At 38.2% G+C, this 23,141-nt stretch overlaps 1 protein-coding gene across 1 annotated transcript; it reads right to left on the reverse strand.

Moving 5' to 3' along the window:
- Window positions 1–846: 846 nt before the first annotated feature.
- Window positions 847–21,686, reverse strand: LOC134603706 (olfactory receptor 11L1-like). Its single transcript, XM_063449884.1, has 2 exons — window positions 21,607–21,686; window positions 847–1,787 (listed from the first exon to the last, which is right to left on the reverse strand). The coding sequence occupies exons 1-2, from the start codon at window positions 21,623–21,625 to the stop codon at window positions 847–849; spliced, it is 960 nt and encodes a 319-aa protein (XP_063305954.1). The 5' UTR covers window positions 21,626–21,686.
- Between the last annotated feature and the right edge of the window lie 1,455 nt (window positions 21,687–23,141).

Below are 23,141 nucleotides of genomic sequence, written 5' to 3' on the forward strand. Positions count from 1 at the left end.
TTCCAATCATATGTCTACTATTAGCGGCCAACTGCTACTCACTAAAGTACTTATCACTACTTTTAGTGAGTATCGTCTGTCTAATTTCCCAAGTGGTGTCAGTAGTGAAAGACAGTTACTATATAGTTGCTAATGGCTCCCTTTATTCTCTATGTAAACCACTAACCTCTATTTAGAGACTGGTTTCATTACAAACTGGTGCAAACCAAAGAAACCTAATTCCAACTTCTGGTTAATTAAGTGGACAATAGCTAAGTCCACATACATCCTATAGGAATAATACATGTTAGCTATATGGTATTTCATTGAAACCCTAAACCACATATCAGAGCATATTAAATCATATCAAAGAGGAATTAAAAACATTAAAAGGCCAGACACATGCAAATAAAATAATTTATTTAGGTGCATGTTTCATTTTACTTAATTCCAATTATAAAAAAAACTCAAAAGTTAGACATGTATCTGTCATTCCAGTTAAATACATTGCAGACACTGCTGCCATGTTAGATGAGAGTTTTCAATAAAATTCTGTAATTTGTTTTAACCTTTAACCTCCCAATACTTCCCTGTGGGGAATCAGTAGACTGACTCTGATCATCAGGATTGATGATCTCAGCCAGGCATGTGGGGTTGCCACATGGATACTGGAATGCTGGGAGAAATAAGGTAAGTAAACATTTTTTCACTATAAATAAGCAAATAGTAAAATACTATATCGTTAGAAATAGATGTTTGTATTATGAATGCTATAGTTTCCTAAAATATAACAAAATGCAGGGTTCTTGAGGGCTTCCTGATTGTTTGGATTAGAACTGGTCTTCCTTCACTAATCTGATATTAACTTTATCTTTGACTTATAACTATAGAAATACAGTATTTAATGGCTTGTTTTATATCTTTATTCCTCAAGCTGTATATTATTGGATTAAGCATTGGGGTCACTACTGTATAAAACAAAGATATGACTTTGCTAAATGTTGTTGACAGGCCTTTAGTTGGCAGAATATAAATTCCAATCAGTGTCCCATAGAATATAGACACAACAGACAGGTGGGATCCACAGGTGGAGAAGACTTTCCCTCTCTCATTGGTGGAGGCAATTTTAATGATGCTGAGAACAATGTATGTATATGACATTAAGATTATTATGAGTGGGATAATCATCAGAAGAAAACATAATATAAAAATTGCCATTTTTACGATAGAAGTGTCTGAACAAGAGATGGCTATTAGAGGGTCAAGATCACAGAAGAAATGATCAATAACATTTGGTCCACAGAACTGCAGCCTTGATACTGTTATTGTAGATATTAATATCAAAGAAAAACTCAAACACCAAGATACAATAACTAATTTCAAGATAAATGCATGGTGCATGATTGCAGTGTAATGTAATGGTGTACAAATGGCAAGATATCTGTCATAAGCCATCACGGTAAGAAATAAACATTCTGAAGATTCAGAGCTACCAAAGAAGTAAAACTGGGTCATGCAATCTGAAAAAGACATAATTTTGCCTTGTTGCAATAAAATGCTAAGTGTGTTAGGAACAATATTTGTGGTGAGTATGATATCAGACAAGGACAGTTGTGTGAGGAAGAAGTACATCGGTGTATGTAGGCTTGTGTTGGATACCACCAGCCAGATAATAGTAAGATTTCCAGATACTGTCACAAAGTAAAAAAGAAGAAGGCAGAAGAAAACACTTTGGAAGCTGTGAATGTTTGGAAACCCCAGCAGAAGGAACTCAATGTGCATGGTCTTGTTCTCTTTATGTATTTTTTCTGAAAACATAGAATGAATATTTGGTTATGATAGAGGTTTCATAATACTGTTAAAATATAGAATATTTTATTTAACACAAAATTTATTTTTCAGAATCTAGAATTAAGTGCAAAATTTTGAAAATAAAAATAAATATGTCCATATACAAATATTATATTTAAATTTTAATGGTATTCTTAGGAAGTTGCATCCCGAGAAAGGCCATCAGCTTCCTTAGAAATACCAAGGAGCAGGGAATTTGAGCATATGTTTTATCTGTGGGGTTTTCTTTGTGATGAAAGTTCCCATGACACAGCCTTCTGGAGAGGCATAAAGGCTAGCCTCCTGCCCACAGACCATGGGCCTGGTCCCAGGAGTAGCAAAAGGGCTGTTGTTCCTGTGGATGAGTGCCTTGGATTCTTGTTGTATTACAACAGAATCCCCATGCCCAGAGATCCTTTTATAATAGTAACCCACTGTAATAATAATAATAGGGTTAATAATGTATAGGGGTGTATATAAAAAAATCCCCTTTTCTGTCTCATTAGAGATTTTTTGTCAGAGGCTCAAGGAAGCAAGGTGAATGGTTAGAGTTAGGACCCACCTAGGGGGGTCTGCCTTGACGTTGGCAGGTGGGCTCATCCTCTCATGGCCATTGGAGGTAACTAAAAAAAAAACATTTGTTTAAGAATACATAGGGATTAAGGAGAGAGCACAGGTAACTTGTTTTTCTTTGGTTTTTACTATGTATTGGGGCTGATGTGTACAGTACGGTAGTAAGTTGCAGCCACCCAGTGATGGGAGTGAGCGCAGGACTTATCTTTCTGCATTTGAACCCACTGTAATAGCCCAAGGGATGAGGTAATAAATAGTAGTTTAGAGGCTACTGAGGTCAATGGTGCGTCTCAGATAATTAAGGATTATATTTTAGAGGAGAGGATGTAGGGAAGGTAGGCGTCAAAGTGGTCAAGGAAGAGGAGAGAGGAACCAGGTGGATGACAGATAACGGCAATGTTAGCAGAGATAGGTTTGAAAAGGCAAATCAAATGAATTTCCTTTGAGGAGAAAGAGAGGGAAGGAGGGGTAGGTAGGAGTTTGAAGGAGCAGTGAGGTGAGAGCAAAAAACCCTACACCACCACCTTTACTTTCAGAGTGTCTTGGATTGTAAATTGAACACCACCAAAGGATAAAGAAGCAGGGGTAGTGGTGTCAGAGGGAGAGATACATATTTTGGTTAAAGCTAGTAAGTCTAGGGAAGAGATGAAAAGGTTGTGGACAGCAGTAGATCCGGTAATATATAGATGGTACATGGTTCCAGTACGGCTTAAAAAGAGCAACCTTAACTTAACGGACCTGTGCTGGCGCTGTGCGGGGGATAAGGGAAACATGGTACACATATGGTGGACGTGCTCAAAGCTGCAACAATACTGGACAGATATAACTCAGGTAATACAGACCTGCACGGGTGTCCAGCTTCAGCAGACCCCAGAAACGTATCTATTGCAATTATTCCCAAAAGGTCTTTAAAAAGCCCACTTGTACCTTATATATCATGTGGTGGTGGCGGGCCTCCAAACCATTAGCAGACACTGGCGAGACCTGAACCCACCAACTGTAGCCCAATCAACATACTCTCCAGGAACTAAAGCAGATGCCTAGAACTATGAAACAGCTTGCACACGACTGTCACACAATGTACACGATCATTTTCTGTTCTATAAATTGAAATGTATGTAGATGTTACAAATTGCAAAAAAAAATAAAAAATCGGGCGGTAGCTTCCGCATGAGTCTGGGTTTTTCCCGGGCTTGGGAAGGAGTGTGATATTGGCTTCTGGATTAGAAGTTCAGTCCGATGGAATTAATGGCTTCCAGTAAGTGGGGGCCTAATTTGTTCAAGAAAGTTTTCTGGTACGATGCTGAAAATCCATCCGGGCCTGGGCTTTTACTTGAAAGGGGAGATTTAATAGCGTTAATTAATACCGCTAAAGGGAATGGTTCATCAAGTGATTGTGAAATTGCGTTTGGGAGTATCTTGTCAAATTTATTTGCCAGATATGCCCTGATTTCATTTATGGTGCCTCTTTAGAGATGTTGTAAAGGGAGTGATAGAAGTCACAGAATGCCTTCGCAATCTCCTCATTAGTATGCACCATTTTATTAGCGGTCATCTTTTTTTTTTTTTTAAATATATTTTTATTTCATTAACATTTTCATATTACAATTATCAAAATACATCAAGTTACATACAACACGTCTATATCCGATCTATATGTCAATAGATATGTTTCCATTCAAAAAACAGACAGCATTACCAATATTAACCAAATTTGGATGACCATATCCATAGATAACATAAGTAAAGAGATAGAGGTATATTAAAACCTAATTCATACCAAACACACCTGCCGGAGGAACCAAGCCTGTACAGTCCGATTATTCATATCCTTCTTTAAAAGTACAGTAATGCTGAAGTTCCTCCGGGATCAAACACACTACGGGGCAGCGAAAAAACTCTACATTATAAATTGTCCTTATTAGCAATGAACTTATCAACTAGTTTTTCCCATTTGTTGGATTCCTTCAGACCTACAGAGTTACCTTGGTTAATTCCCATTTCCATTATACATTGGTATATTACTTTTTTTTATTTCACTCCACTCAAGTACCTTATTACTTTTCCAATATCTGGCTAAAACTATCTTAACTGCCAATAAAATATGTGTTATCAGCATACATTTATCTTTAGGCATAGATGACCAATCCAGATGTAACAAGAAACTTTGTGGTGTAAAGGGTATACATATCTGTCACATATTATGAATCTGATGATATACGCACTTCCATATATTACTTAGAAATTTACAGTGCCACCAGATATGGAGATAATCTCATATCCCTTCCTCACATCGCCAGCACACATGGTTCTGGTCTTTATACATTTTGGCCAATTTTTCTGGGACCATATACCATCTGTTTAGAAGTTTATAGAAATTCTCTACTATGTTTAGGCAATGAACCGTTTTATTGACTTTAACTATCGCATTTATCATGTCTTGCTCAGAGATCCTGGTATATAAATCTTTTTCCCACTTAATCTTGGCTTTCCAGACAGAGAGCCTCTGAGAATCCTTTAAGAATTCGTAGCATCTGGAAATATGGCCTTTAGTTCTATAATTTCCCATGATCTTTTTAAGAATACTAATATTTTTGCTGAGCTGGAAATCCAAAATTTTTGCCAAATAAAACTTAATTCTTAGATATGTAAATATCTCCTTGCTGTCAATCCCGAACTCTGATTGTAACTGGTTAAATGGCTTAATTTCCTTTATATCAATAATCTCCTGTATATACATAATTCCCTTTTGTGTCCATCCACTGATATTAATATCTTCGATATTGCTCTTAATCACCTCTATGGGTAGAAACGGAAATAATCTGAATTCTATTTTTAAATTTTTCTTAATTTTATTCCAAAATCTCCATATGCTATCGATAATTGTCGAATTTTCTGAATGATCTGGATTGTTTTTATTTCCCTTCCTCCTTGTTGTCCAGAACAGGGCAGACAGGCTGTTTGTCTCTACTAATGATTGCTCTATTTGATACCAGGCTTGATCTTTTTGATCTGTACTTAAGGTATTAACCGTGTGTGCCAGCATACAGGCATTCTGATATTCTATTATATTTGGGGCAGCAAGACCCCCGTCTTTTCTTAGATAATAGCTGTAAGCTTATTCTCGTTTTTTTCCCTTCCAAATAAATTTAGAAAAAGCTGCCTGCACCATTTTTAACCAGGGATTTGGAACCTGTATTGGTATCATTCTAAATAAATAATTCCATTTAGGCAAAATATATGAGCGGATGGTATTTATACGCCCTATCCAAGAAATCTTTCTGCTGACTCATTCTTTTAAAATCTTGTTTGTGTTTTTTACAAGAGGGAGAAAATTAACCTCTATAACTTTATTTATGTTTCTTGGTATTTTAATGCCGAGAAACAAAATATATCCCTTTTGCCCAAACAAAATCGTAAGATATTTTAATAAAATCCTTGTCTTCTCTTGATAAATTTGTTGTCATTATTGTAGTCTTATTAGTGTTAATTCTATAGTTTGAATATTCGCTATATTGGCCCAATAATCTTATCAATTTCGGCAGTGATGTTCTGGGGTTCTGCAACATGAGCACAACATCATCCGCATATAGATTAATCTTGTGTTCTAAATTATTAAACCAAAAACCCTTAATCTTCCCATTCTGCCTTATGTCTTCTGCCAAAGGCTCGATGGTTAAAACATAAAGTAGCAGGGACAGGGGGCAACCCTGTCTGGTGCCATTATTGATACTAAACCAATCAGCCTCTATTCCTGGGCCTATTGTCCTAGCAGAGGGAGCTGTGTATAACGCCATAATGGCGTCATATGCTGCTCCCACTATACCATACGCCTTCAATGCATTTCCCAAAAAATCCCATCTGACCCTGTCAAACGCTTTTTCAGCATCCAATGACAGGGTCAGAAGGGAAGCATTCCTCTTAATCGCTGCGTCATGAACATCCAGAATTCTTCTAAGTCCACCTGAAGCTGCTCTGCTATGTATAAATCCAGCCTGGTCCTGATGTATCAGGGCTGGAATACAAATTTTTAAATGATCTGCTATAATTGAGGCATAGATCTTTACATCCCCATTAAGAAGAGATAATTCGCCAATTTAGCTGGATCTTTGTCCGGCTTCAAAATTGGGACAATGTTCGCTTGAAGCATCTCACTAGGAAATGCACGATTTTCCACTATCGAATTAAATACCCTAGCAAGATGTACCGAGAGAGTATCTCTAAATATCTTATAGAATTTATTTGAATAGCCGTCTGGGCCAGGGGCTTTATTTATCTGTAACTTATTTATTGCTGCTATAATATCCTCTGAAGTTATTGCTTTATTTATCTCGTTCAATTGATCTCTAGTTATTTTTGGCATTTTTCTATTTTTAAAGTAATCTAATGAGGGGGTTTGTTGTCCCACCGAGTCTAAATTATATAATCGACTATAATAGTCATTAAAAGCTGACCTTATCTTTTTGGGGCATAATAACGTTCCTTTTTCAATCTCAATTTTATGAATTCTCCTCATTTGTTTTCTATTTTTTTATTTATTTGTAAGCAGCCTATCTGCCCTGTTGCTCTTATAGTACCAATTAATCGTTAAAGAATGTAAAGTTTTCAATTTCTCCTCACATAGTAATTCATTTATATGGTTTTGCACTAATAACATTTTTATACCTATCTCCTGTGTTGGTGAGGTTTTATTTTCATTAGATAATTTATAGTAATCTACATACAGATCTTTCAGGGATTTTCCCTTTTTTTTAATCAATTGTGCCTAGTTTAATTAAATAACCTCTTGTAACACATTTATATGCGTTCCATACCACTGGGAGTGGCACTTCTCCACCCTCGTTTTCCTGAAAAAAACCTATCTGTCATCTCCTCAATATATACTATATTTTCTTTACTAACAAGGATATTATCGTTTAGTCTCCAGTTTGTTCTTCTTACACTATTATTCACTGTGTCCAACTCCAGAATTATAGCGTTATGGTCTGACCATGTTACTTCATCTATAAGAACTTTTTTAGTACTATTGGCCAGAGCATCATTACCCAAGAATAAATAATTTCTTGAATATGAGAAGTATGATCTGGAGAAGCATGTAAAATACCTCTCAAGTGGGTGGAACACCCGCCAGATGTCCATTAAGCCATATTTCTTAAGTATCTTTTGAAATTGTACTGCCTGTGTGATTACTGCTTTATTTTGCCCAACGGGATTTAATGTTTTCTTGTCCAGATTAGCATCCAATATACGGTTGAAATCCCCCGATAGAAGTAATTTACCCTGTTTTATTTTTTCTACTTTAACTAAAAGATTATAAAAATACTTATTAGAGGGGTTATTGGGCCATAGACATTAACTAGCGTGTAAATTTCTGTTTGTATTTTAATTATCATTATGATAAATGATTTTGGCATCAATATCCTCAGTTATCATAATGGCTACCCCTCTTTTCCTCTCTTTCTCTAATGAGGCGCATGCTACTATTGGAAACCTATGAGGGATAAATCTTAAATTATCATCTCTTTTCCAATGCGTCTCCTGTAAAAAGATGATTTGAGCTTTTTCTTTCTTAATGTAGTCAAACAGAATCGCTCTCTTACTAGGGGAGTTTAAACCTTGAGAATTTAACGATATAATTTTAACCATTACTCTTTTTTTTAGCCTCTTATAAAATTTCTTCAGAGCCCAGAATCCATTTTTTATAATCTTGCTGGACTTGTATATACATATCTTCCTTGTCTGAAAACGAGCCCCTGCCCCTAATACACATACTACACCAGTCATACATCGACCCCTCATACAAGAGAGGCATTCATACAAATAACCCTGAGTGATGTCCTCTGGGTTTACATCCAAAAGGGAAAAAAACCCTAAATGGAATCTTGTCCTCATCAGGATAACTCTTAGATAAGGAGAAAATAAGAGCTGAGCTGTGACCGTCCCTTTTTATTAAATGATTTTTCCACCTTCCAAAGTACTACAACCATATCCGAAACCTCTCCCCCAGAGACAATATCCTCGCAACTTTTTACTCTTCCTAATTAGAAATCCCATACCATAAAACAGTCTATACATCAATTTAGTCTCACCCTTGTTTGGTGTTCCCTCCCTTCTTACCCCCTGTTTTCCCCATAGAACCCCTGATCTTCTTTTACATGTGATTCAAATGTATCTTCTAGTGCACCTATTATAATACTTTTATATCTTTTTTCCCAAAACCTTCGTGCTATTTCACATCGTGATTCGGTCATATATCCTAAATAGTGATTCAATTTCAATTATTTACAAAAAAAAAAAAAAAAATTCAAACTAAATCCAAATTAGGAGATATTATCTTACTAATTCAAATTATCTCCCTAATTATACTATATTTGCCAACCAATTTGTAACTTTTTCAAGTGAGTCAAATATGTGCATAATCCCATCTTTGGAAACTATAAGTTTAGTCGGAAATCCCCATCTGTATTTTAAATTTTTTTCTCTTAAGCGTGAAGTAGCTGGAAAAAATTGCCTCCTCGCTTTCCTTGTCTGGAATGAGAGATCCGGGAAAACCTTTATATCCTTAAATTTCCCCTGATCTCTTTCCGTTTGTCTTGCTGCTTTTAGAATTTTTTCTCTAAAGTGGCAGGCAATAATTATATCTCTTGGGAGTTCATCCGGGAGTGTCCGGGAGTGTTCTTGGTTTATATAATCGATGTGATCTTTCAAGAAAGTCTGTTTTATCCTCGATATTTATTTTGAGAACTTTAAAAAACTCTGTGAGGTAGTTTGCCAAATTTTCTTGTGAGATAGATTCCGGAATATTTCTTATTCTTAGATTGTTTCTTCTTCCTCTATCCTCCATATTTGTAGATCTCCCCTGCAATTCATTTATCATCTCTTGTTGTTTCTCAATAGTCTCTTTTTGCTTCTGTAGGATAAATGCCAAATTTTCTATGTTTTGTTCGTTGACTTTGACTTTTTGTCCAATCAGTACTAAATTTTGCTTTAAATTGGCAAAGCTCCCCTGCATTTCTATTTTTATTTGTTCCAACTGTAGATCTAAACACTCTTTTAAATACGCTGGAGTAATCATTTGTTCTTCTGAGTGTTCCTGTAAGTCTATCTCTTTAGGGTCTCCAGTGACCTTACTTACAGTCATCTTATTTGGCGTTGATACCAAAGAGATTTCCAAGGTACTTTTATCTTTTCTTGTTTTTCCTTCTTTTCCCGATCTTTCTTTGGGAGAGGCTTTTGATCTTGTCTTTGATCTGCTGTTTTCCTTGTTGTCATTGTTCCAATCTGTTTAGCCTCGATTTTCTAAAAAGCTTTTCTCTTTTATTTCTTTTCTATAGAGATTTTCTGTCCCTTCCTTCCCCTTTGCAAGTAGAGCTTCTCCCCTTCTCAGCCTTCTTTGCCTTCAGGGAGGTTAATGGACAGGGATTATATTTAGCTTAAAAATTTAATTAATCCAGCTGCTCCGAGGCCCGCCTTTTTCCAGATATAAATTCCAGTCTGTCCACTGTATTTACCAATCTCGTTGAGTATCAGCTTTCTGAGTATAGGTTTACATTCATGGCAATACCTGATTCATAATATTTGAGCTGACATAATTTAACTGTAACGTCGTTTAGCTGAGGTGCCCTGATAGACCTTACTATTATTTATTTTTTTATTTTTTTTTATTCTCTTTTTTTACCACTCTGAAAGGTGATAACTGCGCTATCTGTTTCCTTGTTATTTCATTTTCCTACTTCAAATCAGTTCAGATACAGTTTTTTACACCGCTTGACTTCTCCACTTACAATTTCTCCACTTGAGTACTTAAGTACTTTATTGAGCAGTGTTTGTCTAAATTAGCTTTGCACCCTTCCCAGCTTCTCACTGCAATACTTGCTATACTTGCACTTCCCTCAGGGCAGATTGTCAAACCGGGCTTTTTAATATTTTATATATCCTTCGCTTTTCTCTTCCTTATCACTTCTGCTGTCTATTTTCCCAATTTCCTCTCAAAAGAAGAAAGAGAAAAGGAAAAAAAAGTCCTTTCAAAACTCACAGCCACTTCGACTTCCACTCAACATGGAGTAATTATTAAGCCCAGTTTTCTTTCTCTTTAAACTGCCTTATTTAGTAATATAAATCACTCAGGTTGTTATTTCAATAATCAGCTCCAATTCCAGCTACCCTCAGCGTTTCCACATAACTCCTTTCTAGGTGTTTATATAAATTTTGCCTCACCAATGTCACTTTCCACGTAGCAGATGGCTTAGAGGTAGAGGCAGACTTAGGAGACTGGAGCCTGGAGCCGGTAAGCAGCATAAACTGTCTCTCCTGTAGTGCAAGTCCAGGCAGCATGCGCATCGAGGCAGACAGCTACGAGATCAAAACGGATGATGATGACTTCCTCAGCGTACTCGTCGAGGCGAACAGCCGCACATTCAGACGGATGGTGTCTCCCTCATTCCCGCGTGGGACTCCAGCTCAACTCAACACGGTGGCGTGCACGCTACGCTCCCTGCGTGACGTCAAGTCATCATCCCGCCAATATTCACCGCCCAATCAGAAGAAAGGGCGCGGTCATCTTAATCTGTGGGATGTATGTCCGTTCCTGTCTTTGTTTCAACACATTGGCTAATAGTCTCCCGCGTCTATTACTTTGGCGTAAAATAGGTGTTTATTCCAAAGGAGTATATTTTTAGCTTTGGTTTGTAACAATATGGTGAGTTCAGATCTGAGGGAATAGAAGTTTGTGATAATCTATTTCGGACATATTAATCTTGTTGCCTCTTCTAGTTGTTTAATGTCATTCAGTAACTTAGTCTGCTTTTTAATACTTCAGTTTTTGAAAAAAGATCCCCATTTTATTAATTTCCCTCTAATAACATATTCATGGGCCTCCCATTGTAGGAAAGTGGTAGTATCTGGTGTTTTTTTTCCTTAAAGTAATGAGTGATTGCCCTAGCCACGGTCTCACTAGCTTCCTGAAAGTGTAGTATAGAAGTATTCCATTTCCATTGGCCCGTGCCTCGCAGGAATGATGGAATTTGCATTTGAAGGAGTACTGGGGAATGGTCAGACCAGGTGATACTACTGATAGATGCCTTAGTAATGAGGGAGAGATCTCTATGTGTAGTTAAAAATAAATCTATTCTAGTATATGTAGAGTTAGGCCTGGAATAGAACATATAATCTTTCATGTTGGGATAGAGCACTCTCCAGCAATCGACTAACTGGTTGCTATGAAGTAGGCGTTTAATTTGTGTCCTTGTGAACCTTAGATGGGACAACTGAGTGGCAGTGCTATCTTTCTGAGCATCCAAGGAGATGTTAAAGTCTGATCAGAGCCCCCTCTGTCTGTTTTTGTATGATGGAGAGTATCCACTGAAATGTGTTGCATTGGTGTTTATTGGGCAAGTAAATATTAGCCAAGGTCATTGGAAATGTGCTGATAAGGCCCTTGAGAATACCATATTGCCCTGACTCGTCTGTATAATGTTGTTTGTAAGTAAATGGTACCTGAGCGCCTATTAGTATTCCCACTCCTCTCGATTTACTATGTGAGAAGTTGTTGTAATAGGCATGTGAAAATTTTCTGTGGGTCAACTTAGGGGCTTTGTTCCCTTTAAAATGTGTTTCCTGCACAAATATCACATGTAACCGTAGGAATTCTTAAAGCGCCATGCTCCGCTTTTCTGGACTATTGAACTAAGTTGAACAGGGGTGATTCCTAAGTTGAACAGGGGTGATTCCTAATCCTAGGAATGACCAAAAATTGTTAGTGTAAGTACTAACTGTGTAGATACCATTTCAGTTTCAGCTATAACAGCTGTATTGGGTATAATCGCATACAAACTAACTAATCCAATGATGCATGTGTTTGTGTCTCAATAATATATATATATATATTTTAAATACTAATCATGGCTCCGTAGAGCTACTAGCAATGGAAATATAATATAACTCTGCTGCTCCATGCAGTTGATCTTCTATCAAAAGTCGTGTTGGTGGCGCCACCATTCGCCTTCTACATTGTTATAGATTTGAATACTATGTGTGTGCAGGTTAACACGTCATGTGTTGTGCTTCCATACATAAAGTTAAAATTAGATAAGACGCATCACAGAACAGAAAATCATAGTGCAAGCAAAAGCCTTTCAAGATATGATGATCACTGCCCCCTGTACCCACGCCTGAGTGATGGGACACTGTGAATTATGATTTTCCCATCCCCTGAGTCACCCACCAATATAGTTACCCTTTGATCCCTGTCTGATCCATGGGCTTCTGTGGAAGAGCATAGGGGAACCCGTGGCACCCACATATAATTCCTCCTTTCTGGACTGAGCAGCACAGAACACGGTCTGCCTCCTTAAAATATTTCCCACACTATCAAGGGTCACGGAAGGGTCGGGAGTTTGTGGTCATGTACAGGCGCACACTATAAACATTTATAACTTATTTTTTTTTAAGATGAGTATGATGAAAGCCCTTTTCCTTTCCCCCCTCAATTTTCTGCACTCCGTACCGTCAGGTAAACCTGAGTGCAGCAACCCCAGTGCCTTAGATAATTATTATCTATCAATTATATGCTCCCTGAAAACTTGGATGTTAAATTTGGCAGGTCTAGTAACATACGTTTCATACACAAATACACAGTTTACCACAGGCATAGAGCTACTTGCGTCATTCAGCTTTATCGTGGTGATGACTCGTCTCTGTATGGGTCAGTATATGCCACCTGTATGCTTTGTAAACCATCCATAAGGTATAGGTCAAGGAGTTGAAAAGGTAATGTTCTCAAAGTCAAATGTCTGTCAAGGCTGGCCGAGTTCTGGAGGGTGGTGAGAAGGGAAGCTTTCTCCTGGGTGATATCTTCTTGTCCATCGGGCCCTTCCATGAGTTCCTCTGTGGTAAGGATGATGGGCCCCTGTCCAATGATCATACCAGTCCTGTATATACAGGTGGGGGAGGTTGAGAGCCTTGTGAAAGTCTGGGACATCCAGTACTGTAGAAATAGAGGACTGTGTACCCTGTTGGTTCACTGACAATGAATGTCTTTGGCTTGCAATGCTTGCGTGGTGGGCCTTAGTGCTCTTCTGCCTTGGAGTGTCAGCTAAACCAGGTCAGGGAGTATCTGAATTCTTGTTTTGGGAGCATTGAGGACCGGGGAATTCATGGACTGGTGTAGTATATCCTCCTTGAGGGTGTAATAATGCAGTCTACAGACAATGTCTCTCGGTGCCTCCTGAGGCAGTCCCCGAGGTTTCACCGCTCTATGTGCCCTATCAAACAGTATAGGCATATCGGTGGCTCCTTGTAGGATATTATTAAACAGTGTACCCGTAAGGTCCTCTGAGTCCCTCTGGGTCTCCGGCAGGCCTCTAAAGCGGAGATTATATAATATGCGTGGGTACAGTAAATACCGTATATACTCGAGTATAAGCCGACCCGAATATAAGCCAAGGCCCCTAATTTTACCCAAAAAAACTGGGAAAACTTATTGACTCGAGTATAAGACTAGGGTGGGAAATGCAGCAGCTACTGGTAAATTTCTAAATAAAATTAGATCCTAAAAAAAATATATTAATTTAATATTTATTTACAGTGTGTGTATAATGAATGCAGTGTGTGTGTATGAATGCAGTGTGTGTATGAGTGCAGCGTGTGTGTATGAGTGCAGCGTGTGTGTATGAGTGCAGCGTGTGTGTGAGTGCAGCGTGTGTGTGAGTGCAGCGTGTGTATATGAATGCAGTGTGTATATGAATGCAGTGTGTGTATGAGTGCAGCGTGTGTGTATGAGTGCAGCGTGTGTATGAGTGCAGCGTGTGTATGAATGCAGTGTGTGTATGAGTACAGTGTGTGTATAAGTGCAGTGTGTGTATGAGTACAGTATGTGTATGAATGCAGTGTGTGTGTGTGTGTATGAATGCAGTGTGTGTGTGTATGAGTGCAGTGTGTGTGTATATGAGTGCAGTGTGTGTGTATATGAGTGCAGTGTGTGTGTATATGAGTGCAGTGTGTGTGTATGAGTGCAGTGTGTGTGTATGAGTGCAGTGTGTGTGTATGAGTGCAGTGTGTGTATGAGTGCAGTGTGTGTATGAGTGCAGTGTGTGTATGAGTGTAGTGTGTGTGTATGAGTGCAGTGTGTGTGTGTATGAATGCAGTGTGTGTGTATGAGTACAGTGTGTCTATGAGTGCAGTGTGTTTGTGTGTGTGTGTGTGTTGCAGAGCCTTGGTGGGGGGTGGGCAATTTTATTATTTTTTTTATTTATTTTAATATTTTCTTTTTATTATTATTTCTTCTTATTTTTTATTTAATTATTATTATATATATTATTTGTCCCTCCTCCCTGCTTGATACATGGCAGGGAGGGGGGCTCTCCTTCCCTGGTGGTCCAGTGGCATTGGCAGTTCAGTGGGGGGTCTGTGGGGGCTGGCAGAGCTGTAACTTACCTCTCCTGCAGCTCCTGTCAGCTCCCTCCTCCTCTGCGCCGGGCCGTGCAGCTCTTCTGTCAGCTCCCACTGTAAGTCTCGCGAGAGCCACGGCTCTCGCGAGATTTATACTGGGAGCTGACCGAGGTGCTGAACGGACGGCGCGGAGGAGGAGGGAGCTGACAGGAGCTGCAGGAGAGGTAAGTTACACCTCTGCCAGCCCCCACAGCCCCCAGTCTGTATTATGGCAATGCAAATTGCCATAATACAGACTATTGACTCGAGTATAAGCCGAGTTGGGGTTTTTCAGCACAAAAAATGTGCTGAAAAACTCGGCTTATACTCGAGTATATACGGTAGGTAAGAGGAAAATTACAGCTAAACACAAACACCGCAATGTAAAAACAGCTCTGGTCCTTAACGGTAAGAAAATTGGAAAATGGTCTGGTCACTAAGGGGTTAACATGTTATTAGCTTTTTTTTGCAAGTTATAGGGCTATAGGTACAATGTAGGACATTTATGTTTATATATATATATATATATATATATATATATATATATAAACAAAGTCAGGAGGGCTGCACTCACCTAAACATGCATATATTACAGGGTGCTACTGGGACCAAAATATACAAACCAGTACACTCGCTTATTAACTAAACAGTGATTTCAAATCCTAAATAGTACTATTTAAAACACCTCACCATTTTTGAAAAATAAAAACTTAAACTTAAATTTTTTTTTTTTTTTAAAAATCCTCACCTAGGTAAAAAATAATGTGGGTTTGGTTACATTATATGTATGTATATTTAGACAAATGGAGGTCATTTAGTTGCTCCAATGGCCATTGGAGGAAATGCCCGCCTGCCAACGTCAAGGCAGACCCCCCTAAGCGGGTCCTAACACTGACTCTTCAGCCTGCTTCCTTGAGCTTCTGGCAAAGATATCTCTAATGAGACAGAAAGGGGTGTTTTTTTATATACACCCCTATACTTATTAACCCTTAATAGGGAACACATGGGATGGGTAGCAGCATTGTAACCAGGCTGTGTGATGCAAAGTAAATACAAATACAAAAAGAGAAGTCCTGCGCTTAAGCAGCAAGGACTACAACACACATCAGCCCCAATATATAGTAAAAACCAAAGAAAAGAAAATGTTACTTGCGCTTTCTCCTTAATCCCTATGTATATTTAGACAAATGGAGGTCATTTAGTTGCTCCAATGGCCATTGGAGGAAATGCCCGCCTGCCAACGTCAAGGCAGACCCCCCTAAGCGGGTCCTAACACTGACCCTTCAGCCTGCTTCCTTGAGCTTCTGGCAAAGATATCTCTAATGAGACAGAAAGGGGTGTTTTTTTATATACACCCCTATACTTATTAACCCTTAATAGGGAACACATGGGATGGGTAGCAGCATTGTAACCAGGCTGTGTGATGCAAAGTAAATACAAATACAAAAAGAGAAGTCCTGCGCTTAAGCAGCAAGGACTACCACACACATCAGCCCCAATATATAGTAAAAACCAAAGAAAAGAAAATGTTACTTGCGCTTTCTCCTTAATCCCTATGTATATTTAGACAAATGGAGGTCATTTAGTTGCTCCAATGGCCATTGGAGGAAATGCCCGCCTGCCAACGTCAAGGCAGACCCCCCTAAGCGGGTCCTAACACTGACCCTTCAGCCTGCTTCCTTGAGCTTCTGGCAAAGATATCTCTAATGAGACAGAAAGGGGTGTTTTTTTATATACACCCCTATACTTATTAACCCTTAATAGGGAACACATGGGATGGGTAGCAGCATTGTAACCAGGCTGTGTGATGCAAAGTAAATACAAATACAAAAAGAGAAGTCCTGCGCTTAAGCAGCAAGGACTACAACACACATCAGCCCCAATATATAGTAAAAACCAAAGAAAAGAAAATGTTACTTGCGCTTTCTCCTTAATCCCTATGTATATTTAGACAAATGGAGGTCATTTAGTTGCTCCAATGGCCATTGGAGGAAATGCCCGCCTGCCAACGTTTGACCTGTATTTGTGGGAGGGGCTTAAATTAATTCACTCCCCTATATAAGGGACACTCCTTACCTGACTCCATATCGCTTGAGGTCAGCATCAGAATGACCCTCCCACCCACTCCTCATTTCAACACTTTCTCTTTTCTTTCCATTTACTTTACGTTCTTACTCCTTGGTGGACCCTCACATGGCCCGCAGGTGTCTAATTTGCCAAGGGGGGAGTGTCTGGGCTGTCATGCCTGTGAGAGTACTGCCACGATCGAGTAAGTAATAAGGATGCCGCATACGTAATCCTTAAGGACCATTTTTTGACAGACATACCTAGTATGTCTGCGGTCCTTAAGGAGTTAAATTATGGTGCACTTATTGTATATCATTCGCACCATACCCATTGCTTTGGCATCTAATCTTATTAAACAATTCCAATCTTCCATAAATGCTCATGTTTGGAAGAGAAAACCACCCCTGACTATCCTATAAAAAACTGGGACACCCTTATTCTAATGGAGGACTGGGTCTACCCAAAATCCTCAACTATTACAGGGTGTCTGTATTGGCACAAGGAATTTGGGTCCTGAATTTGTCTGCTGCATCCTCTGCCCCTATTTGGTTACGCATGCCTGCACCCACAACACCTGGGACACATTCTTGTCATGTGTGTCCCTCCCTATATCTGGGAAACATATCCTAACAAGCTCTAAATTTCTCATGCAGTCTTTGCGAGCTTGGGGCCCAATGTTACTTAACCCTTCCTCACTTCTCCTGATAGCCCTCCTTGAATCTCTGAAAGTTATTTCACCTGACCTCACATTACACACCTGGACTCAAAAATGTATTCACAAAGTGTTGAATTTATTTGAACAGGATACTTTAAAATCATTCCCATCCATTCAGGCTGAATTTTCCTTGTCAGCAAGGGAACTGTTTCTCTACCTGTAGATCAAAAACAGCATGGGCGCAACATCACACACTAAATTGATACATTTAAAACACACACTAACCTTGAAATCATGTAAACCCCTCTCTCTCTCTGTTACAATGCCCCCCTGGTTCCCCCCTTACACCCCTAAATATAGTAAAATCTTACCTTTCTTCAAGTCTGAAGCCCTCTGCCCTTGAACTGCCTGCTTGGCTGACATCATCAGGAGTGATTCTCTGAGCCAATCACAATGTTTTCCCATAGGATTGGTTGAGACTGTCAAGGAGGCAGAGCAGGGACAGAGCCAGCACAAGTCAAATACAGCCTTGGCCAATCAGCATCTCCTCATAGAGATGCAATGGATCAATTCATCTCTGTGAGGAAAGTTCAATGTCTCAATGCAGAGGATGAAGACACTGAATGTATTTGCTGCACACTGTACATCACTGCCCCAGGAAGCACCTCTAGCAGCCATCTGATGAGTGGCCAGTGAAGGTATCCCTAGGCTATAATGTAAACACTGCATTTTCTCTGAAATGACAGTGTTTAATGCAAAACGCTAGAAGGGAATGATTATATTCACCATAACAAATGCAATAAGCTGTTGTTGTCCTGGTGGCTGTAGTGTTGCTTTAATATTTAAATATTTTAAAAAAATTATTTGAAAAGTATTTAAAAAATATGATATAATTTAAAAAGTAAAATAAAATTCCAGAAGTTAGCTTTTATTGATGTAGTTACCAACATAGGCTTTGATTTAATATTGTTGGCTATACTTTTTGAATACTTTAATATTTTGGATAACATTTTGAAAATAATTTTTCAAATTAATTAAATATCAAACATATGCAATATATACAAAATAAATATATAAAAATGTTAAATTATGAGCATCAGTGCTTTATAGTGTAGCTTGTGTTTTACGAAATAATCATGAACAAGCCCTGGCATTTTTTTTTCTTGATTATCCCATTTTAAACTGCTTTTTTACCTGAATAGTGTAACTGCATTTTTAGGAGTGCTTCTAATTTAAGAAGCAAATTAGTGAAAAGCTTTAGGATTCTATTAGTTATAGATAATATATATATATTTTTATCATAACAATGACAAGCTTATGCTAATGAGAGAGATCAAGATGAGTTCCCCTAAAGGCTGGCATGGTGAGGAAAATTAATAGATGCAAGGCCAGAGATAAAATAAAAGATACACTAATGAGACACAATAAAAAGAAACATAAGGTGTTAGAGAAATAAGTAGTGTTGTAGGTAATCCTCCATATAAATACTGATGAGAGGATATAAGGAGGCCTTCTACCTGATATAGCCTTAAAACTCAAACTAGCCCACACAAACTAGCAAAGTTCCATAACTGTGAGATGAAATTCATGCCTCTGAGCCTCGACTGGATCAAGCTAGCTGAGCCATAAGGTGCAGCGAATGTTTACAGGATTATCTCATGACAGGCTGATAAAACATTTCCTCCACCTTTTGCACAAAATTGTTGAAGATCCTGTCCAGCTTGGACATGATATCAAGTTTCCCAATCCTTGGTGTGGGGGATCCATGTGGCATCCGCTGAGGTATACAGGAGTAGTGGAGTCACCTTGGGCATCCAGCAGGTCACGGTAGCCCCCAGAGGGTGGACAGGGATTATCCCAGCCAGTCCGAGAAGAGGCGTTATGGGGCTTCTGCACAGTGTTGATAGCCATAAGGCACCCCCAGCTCAGGGGATCGCCGCCTCCCATGTCCGGCGTGCACTAGGCAGCATGATGATAGCCGTGAAACAGGTGGAACCCTACAGTAGGTCACCTTTGGGTCGGGAATTTGGTATGTCGTTTAAGACTTTCCCCTCTGAGACTGAAATGAGCTGAAAAAACTGCAGTTTTAGGCAACATAGGAGAGGAGCTCCAGTAAAGCATGACTCTCCACCATGATGGTCCGGCCCTGCCCTCATGATAAGCATGTTTTATCAGATTATTTTAATAAATACCATTGGTTAGACTGGAGACCTTCTATGTTGGTAGTGAACAGCTTGGTGTTCGTGTATCAATAACCCTTCCCTTTCTGTGCATTGACTTTAACACTTTATGTACGACTTACTATGAAGCTCGCAATTTTAGAGTGTAAGAGTTTTATATTTCTTCTATGTGTATTTAATTAATTGTTCTCTAAATGGGTGTGTATTAAATGTCTCTCTATGATCTTTCAGGTACTGTGATATCTACAAGCAATTACACCTGCAGTGGACAGAGGTGAAAAGCTGAATTAATTTCTTCTAAATATACAACATACAGAGACATTTTATCAGTATTTATACTGTTGTAGAGTTATTTTTTTTTTTTTATATATATATACTTCATTTTACATTTTGTATATTGCAATTGATTGTGTTGGCGTTTACTTTTTAAGCTTTGTTTTAGAAACTAAAGAAAAAGTTACCTGTGCACTATCCCAAATCCTTATGCACATTTAAATAACTGGAGGTCTTTTAGGATCACTCCAATGGTCATTCAAGTGAAAGATCACCTGCCATGTCAAGGGAAATCTTCTTAGAAATTCATCCTGCTGTCTTCAGCTTTAAGGAAAAAATCTCTAATGAGACAGAGGGGTATTTTTCTTAACCTTTACATACGTATTAACCCTTTATAGGAATGCATGAGATGGGTGACAGCACTGTAATATGGCTCTGTAATACAAAGGCAAATACAAACGTATGCCATTTAGCCCTGCGCTTAAACTACAACTACCCCTGGGTGGCAGCAATGATCTACAGCACACTAAAGCCCCAATACATATATTAAAAAGTTATGTTTGCCCTATCCCAAATAACTGTAGGTTTTTAAGTATCACTCCAATGGCCATTTAAATGTAAACTCACCTACCATGTTAAGGCAAAACCTCATAGACTAACAATTCACCTTGCTGGTTTCAGTTAAAAGGTAAAATATCCAATGAGCCAGGGAAGGGTATTATTAACCACCTATGCACTGATTAACCCTTAATAGTTAACACAGCACTGAAACATGGCTTTGTAATGCAAAATCAAACATACAAAATTAAGCCCTGCATTCAAACTCCCACTACTCCTGGGTAGCAGCAATTAAAATTGTACACATCAGCCCAAATGCAAACAATACAAACAAAATAAAGGGGTAGTTAAAAATTGAAATCTCTAATGAGACAGAAAGGGGTGTTTTTTTCTAAACCCCTAACCACTTATTAACACTTTCTGTAGAATTCATGGGGTGAAAAACTTAGACTGTAGAAGCTTAGTATGGCATTATTATCCAAATTGTGCTTTCTATGTTTTGCATGTTTTTTGTTTTGTTTTTTTTAAACTTAGTTTTTAAGCAAATTAAGTTTGCTTGTAGTTTCTTTCTTTTGTGGTCTTAGATAGCAAAGCTACTGCTTCCACAATAATGTTATCTCTGCTGGTACCCCCTGCTGTAGCATGGGCCAGTGTGAGGATAGGATAGGATACATGCATAATTTGTTTCCACAAAAAAAGCTATCTATGCATACTGAAATAAAAAAAACAAATACATTTCAAATTACTGAATTATGGTTGTGTGTGTTTTTTTCACAAATTGCTTGGTAGTGAAAAATGAATACTCAAACCTTGTCCATAAAATAACTTGAAATGTTGATTTTGGAGTTAAAATGTGGGCTTTCTTATTTTTCAGTACAATCAAAAATGAGTTCAGCTTTCCTTTGGCTGAATCTGCTGCTGAGATACACACATTATTGAAATTGACACAGTTCAGTAATTCTTTATAATAATAATAATAATGGAATTACAACTCTTACAATATTAATATCAGGCTGAAATAAATGGTTGTTTTTTCCGATGTTGTGATAATGTAAAGTAACTTACCCTGCAGTATGTCATCCATTCCTTGAAGAGGACTGATTCAGAGAGCTTAAATCTATTACGTCAAACATTCATGCAGTCAGAAAGATAAATTACTGGGTTTAAGTATTCTGTCTTGCCATATATATAAGGGAAAACGGCATGACTATATGACTTGCTCTTATATAAAGAACATGTTTCAGTCTTTTGAGGAATCATAGTCTCTTGTGTGTGCTCCAGAAGTAGTATACTTCCAATTTACGTAATCCCTGAAGAAGGTCATATGGAGGCTTGTGTGATGAACGTTGTCAAATATTAATTGCATTTTTCACACACAATTTTTTTTGAGTGAACTGAAAAGTGACTTAAGTGTGTATGTATCTATATATATGTGTGTGTGTGTATATATATATATATATATATATAATCATTTAGTTATATTGGGGGGAAATATCAACAGTATCAGCTCCCTCAACAATTGTTTTTGCCTTGGTGGATCTTGTCAGTATGGTGTAGACTTGTAGATTCAGTTTGTGCCAAAGTGCAATTTGTCTAAATTTGGTGTTCAAATTGTTTAATCCTAAATAGCCATATGGCAAAACCTTGAAACAAATGGCTTGCGCAATGGACAAGCATTTTTGTTTTGAGTTGTGATTCTGAGTTTCAAACCCTTAACTGGTGTATCATGTTACCAACTAGAATGGACACTTGTCTGGACCTGGTTTTAACAAACAACGTTGATCTTTTGGCCAACATTCAAGTAGGTGAGCAATTGGGAAATAGTGATCACAATATAGTGTCCTATAGATTAGTGTTCAAACTCAAGGAAATCGGTCTAGATGAAAATGCTTGTTCTTGGGTAGAACATTGGCTTAAAAACAGAGTACAAAGAGTTGTCATTAATGGTAAATTTTCAAGCTGGACAGAGGTGGCAAGTGGTGTCCCTCAGGGGTCTGTTCTGGGACCCCTTCTATTTAACATGTTTATAAATGATCTTGAAGACAGCATTGAAAGTCATGTTTCAGTGTTTGCAGATGACACAAAACTTTGTAAAATAATACAATGTGAGCAAGATATTACTTTACTGCAGATGGATTTAGATAGACTGGAGGACTATGCACTCAAATGGCAGATGAAATTTAATGTTGAAAAATGCAAAGTTATGCACTTCGGCGTAAAGAATACACAAGCAACGTATACCCTTAATGGAAGCGAATTAGAGATAACAACACACGAAAAGGACTTGGGAATTGTTATAGACAACAAACTATGCAACAATGTGCAATGTCAATCAGCAGTGGCCAAGGCATGAAAAAGGGCATTCATTCTCGGAACGAGAATATCATTTTGCCTCTTTATAAATCACTGGTAAGACCACACATTGAATATGCTGTGCAATTTTGGGCACCTGTTCTAAAGAAGCATATTATGGCACTAGAAAAAGTGCAGAGGCGGGCTATAAAATTAATAAAAGGAATAAAAGGAATGGAACAGATCAGCTATGAAGAAAGCTTAACAAATTTAAACCTATTTAGTTTAGAAAAACGTCGCCTGAGAGG

Source organism: Pelobates fuscus, chromosome 3, assembly GCF_036172605.1.
Source record: "Pelobates fuscus isolate aPelFus1 chromosome 3, aPelFus1.pri, whole genome shotgun sequence".
NCBI classification, from domain to species: domain Eukaryota; kingdom Metazoa; phylum Chordata; class Amphibia; order Anura; family Pelobatidae; genus Pelobates; species Pelobates fuscus.